The sequence below is a fragment of the Salvia splendens genome, chromosome 2 (assembly GCF_004379255.2).
Source record: "Salvia splendens isolate huo1 chromosome 2, SspV2, whole genome shotgun sequence".
Taxonomy (NCBI): Eukaryota; Viridiplantae; Streptophyta; class Magnoliopsida; order Lamiales; family Lamiaceae; genus Salvia; species Salvia splendens.
Genome location: NC_056033.1, coordinates 35920972 through 35931881, shown reverse-complemented (window position 1 = coordinate 35931881; position 10910 = coordinate 35920972). Strand labels below are relative to the sequence as shown.

General features: G+C 41.6%; 1 protein-coding gene across 2 annotated transcripts; it reads left to right on the top strand.

Annotated features, from left to right (window-relative positions):
- The first annotated feature begins 5230 nt into the window (after positions 1-5230).
- Positions 5231-10648, top strand: LOC121792458 (U-box domain-containing protein 33-like). Of its 2 annotated transcripts, XM_042190413.1 has the most exons (9): positions 5231-5754; positions 6307-6428; positions 6708-6829; positions 7337-7441; positions 7671-8046; positions 8338-8475; positions 8823-9353; positions 9470-10225; positions 10366-10648. In XM_042190413.1, the coding sequence occupies exons 1-9, from the start codon at positions 5463-5465 to the stop codon at positions 10546-10548; spliced, it is 2625 nt and encodes an 874-aa protein (XP_042046347.1). In that variant the 5' UTR covers positions 5231-5462; the 3' UTR covers positions 10549-10648. The 2 variants fall into 2 exon arrangements, with proteins under 2 accessions (XP_042046347.1, XP_042046348.1); XM_042190414.1 differs by lacking the exon at positions 5231-5754 and having other exon boundaries at positions 6307-6400; positions 10366-10647.
- Positions 10649-10910: the final 262 nt, after the last annotated feature.

The window sequence follows — 10910 nt, the reverse complement described above, 5'->3', positions numbered from 1 at the left end:
ATGAGTGAAGAGTTGGAATGGTGTGAAAATAATGAGGCCATCCACAATAGGAATAGCCCAGCAATAGCCCAGCCATAGTCTAGCTACTGCCACATCATCAGCACTAAAAATCCTCCTGCCACATCATAAATAGCCCAGCCATAGCCTAGCCACATCATAAATAGCCCAGCCACATCAATAGCCACATCACTAATAACAATTATATAAAATGACATAATTAACAATCACACAATATATGGAATTTAATTTACGAGACATATACGGGAAACATTAATAATACTATCCACATCACTATTAACAAATATATACAAAATGAAATAATTAACAATCACACAATATGCGAAATTTAATTTACGAGACATATACGGGAAAAGTTTAATAATACTATTAAAATTTAAAAAAGTACAATAATTTAAAAAAAGTACATTAATTTAAAAAAAAATACATTAATAAAAAAGAGTGACAATTCACTCCTCGTCTCCGTCGTCGTCGCCTCCGTCGCTGTCGCCTCCGTCGCCACCATCGCCGCCGCCACCATCGCCGTCGCCTCCGCCGCCTACGCCGCTGCCGCCGCCACCGGTCTCCCTCCGTATAGCCTCCAACTCGTCCTGCAGGCTCATGAGCAAGGTTTGAAGCACGCTCTTCTCCACGGGATCCGTCGCCACCCGCCATTCGGCCATCGTCTTGATCAACTGAGCGCGCGTTTGGGCGCGAGCGAAGAATTTGAGCTCCTGGGTGGATTGGCCAAGGGGGGATGCCGACTGGACCTCCTGGGAAGCCCCGGCGTTCCCTCTCGCCGCCTGCTGAGCGCGCTTGCGCCCAATCGGGCGAGGTCGGCCACCGACCGAACGCGGCGTGGGGAACTCCTGCGTCGTCTCGGGGAGGTCATGGGAACCTCCGCTGCTGCCGCTGTAATCGCCGGTGTAGTTCAGTCGTTGCTTCTTCGGCCAGCCAGAGTCGACACCTACTCGGAACTTCTCGGACTCGCTCAGTACAAGATAGCAGTTCCAGTAGGTGAAGTCCTTGTATAAACCCTTCAGTGGGAAGGCTTTCTCCGCTATTCTCCTGCAGTCATCCTCCGTTTGGCCACTGCTCATCATGCGGAGTGCGTTGGTGTACAAACCCGAAAATCGGGAGACCGCCGCCCTGATTCGGTTCCAGCCCTTCCGGCAATCCTCCCCGTTGCGGGGCCTCCCCTCCGGGCAAAATCTCTGGTAGGCTGCTGCTATCTTGCCCCACATGTTGACGATCCTTTGCTCGTTCGAAACGAGATGATCGTCGCAAACACTCACCCACGCCTTGCTGAGCGCGACGTTCTCGTCGTCCGTCCACCTCCTCCGTACCTCCTCCTCACCCGGCTGCGACGACTCGCCGACCTTCTTCTTGCCCTTCTTCTTTGGGGCGCCACGCCCCGGCACTGGCCCCCCCTTGAACTAGAGTCTCCGGAGCTTCGAGAGTATCAAACCCCAACTCATCTAAGGAGAAACTATCAAACCCCAAGGGTGTTTGGGTCGATGTGTGCGAAGACCCAGTCGAAAAATCAAAACTGGGGCGATAGACATCCCACGCCGTCGCCGGGGACCCCCCAGGAGTCCCCTGTGTAGCCGGTACGACCCCCGGAGTCCCCTGTGTAGCCGGTACGACCCCCGGAGTCCACTGTGTCGCCGGTACGACCCCCGGAGTCCACTGTGTCGCCGGTGCTCCCCCGGGCATCATCTGCATCCCGGGTACCCACCCCGGTATCGGCGGAAACCCCCCCGGCAGACTCCCCCCCATTGGGGCCCCGGGCATCATCTGCTGCCACGGGTACATGTTGTAGTACCCGGGCACCTGACCCCATCCACTTCCCACAGGGATCGTCGGAGTTTGTGACCCGCTACTCCCGGAACTAGGCTCGTTGTTGAGATCCATTTCCCGTTGTTGATCTTGAACAGAAATTAAGATAGAGAGAGTACTCGTTAAAACAAGTGGTGCGAATGAAAATGACGAGCAAAGCGCGTATATATAGTGTTTCGGAAAAAAAAAATAATTTTCGCGCTAGGCGGTGCGCTGGGCGATCTGGGCGCTGCAATAGCGCCGAACGGACCTCCCAGCCGACCGCCCAGCGCCACATAACCGCCCAGCGCTGCGCGGTTTCTCTCTCCACTTAGCCGCTGGGCGGCTACAATAGACCGCCCAGCGAACCGCCCAGCGTCGGCGCTCGGCTGGGCGGTCGCTGGGCGCCTATTGTGGATGGTCTGAAAGGAATGGGGTGTATTTATAGGTAAATTAAATTGAATTTATAAAAAAAAGAAAAAAAAAATCGTTCGCCCCAATCTGCCGCGCCGCACTATAGGCCGGCTCCCTCGGCGCGTCCTCGGGGCTGACACTACCCGCACTATAGTTAGGCAGGGCGACGGCGACATGGGGGCAGCCGACGCTCCGCCCCTATAGTGGATGCCCTTACTCCATTCTATTTTGGAAGTTATATTTGAACAATGGAGTATATCATTATGCTATTCTTTTATTCTTTCATTCATCCACAAAATAATATTTCAATTTGCTATTTTAAGACTGGAAGGACCACGAGAGGGGCGCGAATTCGGACCAAGTTATATTGAAGATAACCTAACCGATTGAATCAGTTAGCAAATGTCGTTGCCACTTGATCGATGCAAACTCGCTCTCGCTCGTTTCCTACCAAAGTAATTTGTAAACTCCCAAGTTTGCACTACTTTAACAGTAAAACGGCAAGTTCGAGGTCGGTCCCACAGAGAAGTTAGTGTGTCGAGTGTGTGAGTAGTGAACATGGGGGTTGACTGCTGCCACGCTTTAACTTGGGAGTTTTTAACTACTGATTTTACTCTAGGCAGAATTAAACTTGTTGACTTGATCAAGGTAAATTTAACTACTGGGTCAAGTGAATTGCAGGCGAAAACGTAACAGTAAATGCGAGGATGAAAACGAAATAACTTTGATTAAACTAAAACTGAGAACAGTACAACGAGAAGTTTAAACTAAGCTACACTTTGGGGAACTACGAAAGCAAGTAAAACCGTGAAGAATCTCGGCGGGAAACTTCAGAATACGCTGACAGATAACAAGTATTCTGTAGCGCTTCTTCAATCGCCCTTTCTAACTAAGCAACACTTAATCTAAGCTAGGCTAAGCTATCTAGAGAACTGAACTAAGCTAGATAACTGAACTAAGCTAAACCAGACAAAAAGTAAAGGATCAGATTCTTTTCTTGTGATGGCACATCCTCTATTTATAAGCTCTACTCGCCCTCCAACTGGATAACGATCTTGACAGGGAATATTCACTCACGCTGAGGATGAGCGACTCATTGATTGCTACGTGTTGTTCCTTCTAGAATGTGGACGCTTTTGAGTAACAGATTCATGACTCAGCTCCGTCATTGCGTCTCATATGCCAGCACGTGTCCCATTCTAGAACGTTGTCCTTGATAACAGAATGGTGCGCCACATCCAGCTCATTTCCTCACGTGCCCTTCTTCTGGAAGCCAGTGGTCCCTGCCTAACTGCTTGATTACTCCCCTTGATCAACTCCCCTGATTTATTGGCCATTTCCTCCGATTGTACTTGCTTGATCAGTTTGGCTTCGTTGCCTTGGTCAAGCGGCATTTATGCACAATTAACACTTGTTTTGCGCGATAAACCAATCAAATAGTACACATTTTACCCATAAACCGATGCATGAAATAGGCCTTATCAAAGACCTCTCTAATTTAAAGTCACACTTAACTCTATCTAATTTAAAATCACACTTAACTCTTTAATTACATTTTAGACAATTAACTCTACACTCACATTAGACTACCATATATATTAACATACATTCATTCTTGATTCTAGTAACCTTTATCACCATTTTCTTTTAGATTTCTTAAAACAAGTCTCAAGTAAAAGTGAGATTAGAATCATGGACGGCGGTCTCACTCATGACGTTCACATTCTTGAGTGACACGAGATTTTAGGAGAATTTGTTAGATGGAGTTAGTAGAGGGAAAAAATAGTTAAATATTTTAATGAAGAGAGAGGAGAGAGAGATTTATATTCAAATATAGAAATGGACATCTTGAGTGGAACAAACTAAAAAGGAAGTGTGAACATCTTGAGTGAGATAGAGGAAATACTTTTTTTTTCTATAATTTTAAGAGAAATATAGAAAAAAGGATTTGACTAAAAGTGAAGTGAAAAAATATCATTCCAGGTACCCAAACTATAGGAAAACATCATATTCAGTACTAGGTACCCCAATTTTATGAAAGTTCAAAAATGCTTTTATTACCTTAGAGGACATTTTCATTGGAAAAATAGGTCAAATAGTGAAAAGTACTATGGATGAGATTACTACCTAGATCTAGGGACTATTTAAGATATTTTTAAAGTTCAAGGACTATTTACGTGCAAACCTCAAAATCCATGTACTATTTATGCAGTTCACTCAACATTTAATCTTTTGCGGACACCAAACAATATAATTTCTTATACTCCGTAATACTATATAGTATATTTTAGTAGGTACTTTTTTTAGATACAACCATATACATTATTCTTTAGTGGTATCACTGACGGAATTAGCATAGGCCAAGCACATGCTCAAGCGGGGCTTGGCCGGAGCTGTCCGCCGATTTATACAGAGAAGGAACGACCCCAATTTTTACATAGGAGCTTATGGGAGGGAGAGCGAGGGATGTGTAGGGATCCTCTATTATGCTGAAATGTACAACCATCCCGGCCGCCTCTCACAAAAAAAAAGTAAAAAATAAAATAAAATTAATATATATTATTTTAATGAATTGTGAAAGGCACTAGGGGCTACTGTGCATTTCAGCGCAAATAATCCCTGCCCCCAAGAGGGAGGGAGGGAGGGAGATAGAGGGGAGGGTGAAAAATGCAGAGGACAGAGAGTGAATTACTTTTTCTATTTGTAGATTTTTCATTTTTTATGGGCCCTTTTTGAGTAGTGCCGTATGGTGATATTTTAATTTTAAACATTCTTAACAAAGTTTTGATACCTGGGATATTTTTAGAGTTTAGTAAATTTCATTCTTTCTTAACAAAATTTTCACTATTTACTACAGTATATTTTATAGTACTGTGTTTATATATAAATTACTTATATTTTATTAACTCATTGTGCAATATTTTTACAAAATCACAATCTCTATGTATCTCTATTAATATAAAAAGTATATACTCTCTTCGTGCATTAAAAACATTCATATTTTGTTATATTAAATGTCCATAAAAAGTAGTTTTATTTCTAAAAATATAAACAAAATTTCTCATATTTTATCCATTTTTGTAAAATGATTCTGGTCTAGACAAGTAACCCCTTTATACAACCGCCATTTCTGCAAGCTAAAATCCGACCCACTGAAAGTCCTTTTTTGTTCAGGCATTTCATCATCAATGTAAAATGCATACTTTTTGGATGGACTTACTTGAGATTTTGTGATGGCTCTGGTGGAAATTCCGGGGGCCGTTAACAGAATCCGGTACCCGGAGATCAATTTGGCGCGTTTTAGTTCGAGGAGCAGAGCAAGTATGAGTCGCGAGCGGGAAATTGTGGAGGAATTGGAGCCCAGAACTGCGCCGTCTCCGGCTCACAGGGAGGAGACTATGTACGTGGCTTTGGGGAAAGATGTGAAGGGGAGTGAGGCAACGCTGATGTGGGCTTTGCATAATTCTAGAGGGACGAAGATTTGTGTTCTTCACATCCATCAACCTGCTCAGAAAATACCATTGTGTTAGTATTCAAATTCAGTTGTTGCTTAATTCTTTTTTCTTGGTGAATCATATAGCTGGTTTTCTTGATTACGTGATTGATTGGGCTTCTCTCTGTGTTTGTGCGTGTGGTTTCTGTTAATCAGCTGTTTGTTGCAGGATAGCTTCAGAGTTAGTTGTTTTGGGATTCTTGATTGGATTGATCAGTATATTATCTTTTGTGTATGTAGTTGGTGAAATTTGTAGTGGTTTGGTGAATGTGAATGTTGAGGTTGTTCTTATTTTCTCCTGGGGAAATCAGTGTTAATCTCTATGTTGAATTTTTTTTCTTCCTGTTTTTATTATAGCTTTTTCTTCTATGAATAAATTTGTAAGTCCTTAATATGTAGCATTATGATAGTTATGATTTCTTAACGTTCAAACAGATCTTATTGTAGTTTGAACTTATCATCCTATTCTACTTCCTTCCTGCCATTGTTTTGGTTGTACATTTCATTTAGCTGACATATTTGTTTTGTTTGTTTTGGAAAGATATAAAGATGCCGACTTATGTTGCTTTGTTAATGGTTTGCAGTGGGTACTAAGGTTGCAATTAGTAGGCTGGAAGAAAATCAAGTAAACGCATATCATGAAAATGAGAGACAAGAGATGCTTAAGATTATTGACAAGTATGTCCATATTTGTGAGCAATCAGGGGTATGAATTGTTCATTTTGTTTTCTTAAGGTTGTTCTTTCCCTAAATTCTAATTTAGGTATTCCAGTTTTATGTCTTTGCAACCTGAAAATATAACTATAAGGACAACTGATGATTTGAGCATGCGATGTTCAATGTTGCACCAAATGTAGCCTATGATGACACAGCCTGTTTTGTGCTCTTACTAGTACTTACTAAAATTGTCTTTTGTTTGACATTCATCTGGATAGAATTCCATCCACATGCTTATGCTTAGTTCTGATTTCTTTTGTGTATTTAGGTGAAAGCTGAGAAATTATGCAAAGAACTGGACTCTATTGAGAAAGGCATAGTTCAGCTCATACACGAACGTGAGATAAAATGGCTTGTCATGGGAGCAGCAGCTGATAAATCTTACTCAAGGTATATTGCGAAATGTTTTATTTGAAATGGGCCACTACCCCCTTAAAAAGGCCTCGTAAGGAGGGAGGGTTGTCTACACTTTTATAGATTAGATGGAATCTTCACCAAGTCAATGTGGGACAGAATTAAGAGATTTTAACAATTTTCACCATACAATACAACAATCAGGAATTTCTTGAACAATGTAGATCATGTACCTTAAGATTATAATTTACAATCTTGTACATGTCTCTGCATAGTTTATTAGTATACGGCAAATCTTCTAGCCAAATGGAGTTGGGGGGACGAAAGCTTTTTATGTATCTTCCTAATCATTTTTGCTAGTCAGCTAGTCTGCATATTCCATTCCTAATCATTTGAATAGTGAATATTTACCATTTGCTAGTCTGCCTCATCATTTGGAAGATTATGGCAGCTTGTGATGTATCTTCCCTTGGCTTCATAATTTCTTAACATTCTATCATGACTTTATTTTTTGAGTCGTGATTTATTATGTATACTTTTCAGAAAAATGAAGGAGCCAAAGTCAAAGAAAGCAATCCATGTGCGCTTGGAAGCACCTACTTTCTGCCAAATTTGGTTCATATGCAAAGGAAACCGCATTTATACTAGGTATGGAATTAGCGTCGAATTATTTGAGGATCTTGCAATTCCTGCCTCCTAGTATTGAAACCATGTGTTCAACTTTTGAACTAGATAGAGAGCATAAACATGATCATTTGTGGTTGAGAATCAAGTTCATTCTTGTGGTGATTTGTTCTGTAATATTCCTTAACACCGTGACTAGTCTTGTAGCGCTTCCACTCTATTCTGACTAGTTCTATGATTCATTTTTATCAAGGGAAAGTAAATTAGATGGGGTTAACATATACTCTCCACCAGATCAAGCAAGTCCAAATTCTGAAGTTGTGCAGACCTGGAGATCGTGTTCGCTTGCTGAAGGGGAAAGGGGTCGAATGGAGCTTCAAAGATCAGCAATAAGTCATAGGAGGTTCACGTCTGAAAATAATGGCATGCATTTTAGCAGCCCCGGAAGAGGTTCTCCTTGTAGCAGTTTGAATCAAGAAGGTAACTCTGACCGGGACAACCAAACAAGGAGAACTCCTTCAGTAGGTTCACGCTTTTCTTCTTGTTCATCCGATGAAATAATTGACAAGTCAGCTGCAGACCACCTTTCAAGCTCTCAGAACTATCGTTCGTCCTCAGTGGCATCCAGGGTAAGTATATTACTAAAGCATAAAAGAGTCCTCAGTGGCATCCAGGGTAAGTACATTACTAAAGCATAAAAGAGTTGTCTTATATATACAGCATTGGCAACTAACTCTACATCCCCAATAATAATCTGAACACAAAATTCATTGCTTTTCCATGAAATCTATAAAATTCCTGAAAGTTTTATGCGATAAGTTAATTATAGATATATGTAAACCAAAATGTGTTGAACTTGCAGACACTTCTCAGCAGAAGCTGTTTAAATGTTTTTCTGACTAGTTGATGATCTTCAACAGGATAGCAATATGGATGATGAATTTTATACTAGGCTTGAGCAATTTGTAGCGGAAGCACAAATTTCTCGGAAAGAAGCTTATGAGGAATCAGTCAAGCGTAAAAAAGCTGAAAAAGCTGCCATTGATGCTTTTCGCCGAGTAAGTCATTAGCACGGCTTTCTTATTTTCTTACTCATATAATAAGGATCAATTTCATACACAGACATGTATTGTGTTACTTGTATAGATTTAAATTGCACTGGTTCTGTCTCATAGCCATTTATTTTTTAAAAAGTTAGTGCTATTTTTACTTGTTAGTACACACCTTTCTATCAGTTCGTTGGAGCTGTTAAATTTTTTAAAAGAATTGCATAAAATATCGATACTAATAATGCTCATGCAGTTCTAGTTTTGGCGCTCTAACTTCTGGTTGCTAATCTTTTAAGCAAAGCCTTCATCAGGAATGACTTGAGAGATAGCTAATACATATTGACTTTACATTGTAGGCCAAAGAATCTAACGCAATGCTTGCTGAGGAGCAAAGACACAGAAGAGAAATTGAAGAATTACTTGCAAGTGCCAGTGAGGAAGCTGAGAATATGAAATGGCAACTCGGTGAGGTCACGGAAGCACTCAGAGTTGCTGAGGAACAGAAGCTTTCCCTAGAGCGTCAAATTACAGATTCTGATAAGATGGTGGAGAAGCTGGAACAAAAAATGTATGCTGCTGTTGAACTTTTGCAAAAGTACAAAAAAGAAAGAGATGAATTACAGGTTCAGAGAGATGACATCCTCAAGGTGGCGGAGGATCTGAGGAAAAGACAAACCGAGGAAGCATCAAGTTCATCTGTATCTCAGTTCTTTTCTGAATTCTCTTTCTTCGAAATTGAAGAGGCAACAGCTCGCTTTAGTCAAACCTTGAAGATTGGTGAAGGGGGTTATGGAAGTATATATCGAGGGAACCTTCGACATACTCAAGTGGCTATAAAAATGTTACATCCAGATAGCTCGCAAGGACCTTTGGAATTTCAACAGGAGGTAAGTTGTTAGTGCGCTGCTCGTTCATACCAGGGTCCCGACACCCCCATATCTCCTCAACTAATATTTGGTGAACGAATATACTACTTATTATAATTTTACACTTCTTGTTTCAGGTAAATATCCTTAGTAAGTTGAGGCATCCAAACATAATCACCTTGGTAGGAGCCTGCCCGGAAGCTTGGGCACTCGTTTATGAGTATCAATCCCATGGAAGCCTTGAAGACCGCCTAGCTTGCAAAAACAATATGCCGCCATTGTCGTGGAAAACTAGAATCCGTATAGCGGCAGAGCTCTGCTCTGCGCTAATCTTTTTGCATTCTTTCCACCCTGAGGGTATTGTCCATGGTGATCTGAAGCCTTCTAATGTACTTCTTGATGCCAACTTCGTATCCAAGCTTAGTGATTTTGGATTATGCCGCAATCTCCCTCGTGATGAATTATCAGAACATTCGACGCGATGTTGGAAGACTGACCCAAAAGGGACGCTTGGGTACATGGATCCGGAATTCCTCACAACAGGAGAGCTCACTTCAAAGTCCGACGTGTATTCCTTTGGAATTATATTATTGCGGTTGTTAACAGGAAGACCTGCACTGGGTATAACCCGGGAAGTCCAATATGCTTTGGATAATGGTAAGTTGAAAGATCTACTCGACCCAACAGCTGGCAACTGGCCATTCGTGCAAGCAAAACAGTTAGCTCATCTCGCTCTCAGTTGCGCCTACAATAACCGTGGCCGTCGACCAGATCTTGCTTCTGAGGTGTGGAGGGTGCTCGAACCGATGAAAAGATTCAGTGGGGCTTCCCTCCGCTTTGGTTCTGAAGAGCAGAGCCACATTCCGGCATACTTCATATGTCCCATCTTCCAGGTCTGTTTACATATGCTTTTACACAGTATCGATCATAGATTTTGGCAAGAATCTTGAAATCAACCACCTTTCTTTTTCCTACCACATCTGGCTATAAATCTATGCATTTATTGTCCTAACTTCACCACCATTGTGTGCAGGAAATAATGCAAGATCCTGTTGTTGCAGCTGATGGGTATACGTATGAATCGGAAGCATTGAAGGGATGGCTGGAGAATGGGCATGAGACATCACCTATGACTGACCTAAAGCTTCCACACTCCGATATGGTGCCTAACCACACTCTCCGTTCTGCAATACAAGAGTGGCTGCACCGACGGTGAAGCTGCCAAAGCCTTGTCATCTCCTTTAAAATATACTACCTTCGTCCCGCATTAGGAGTCACATTTGCTTTTCTGCATTCATTTTATAAAAATTATACTAATAAATAGTTAAAGTGAAAAAATAGTAAAGTAAGTGAGAGAATATCATAAATAAGAGTATTCTCTAAATTATTCTCTCTCTTACTTTACTATTTCTTCACTTTAATTATTTATTATCATATTTATAAAACGAGTGCAGAAAAGTAAATGCGACTCCTAATGCGGGACGGAGGTAGTACTATGTAAATGTCACTCTATAGGCTTATTACACACATTTGTTGTAAAACTTGTCTCTTTATCGTGTTTTTCCTGGACCGCCATAC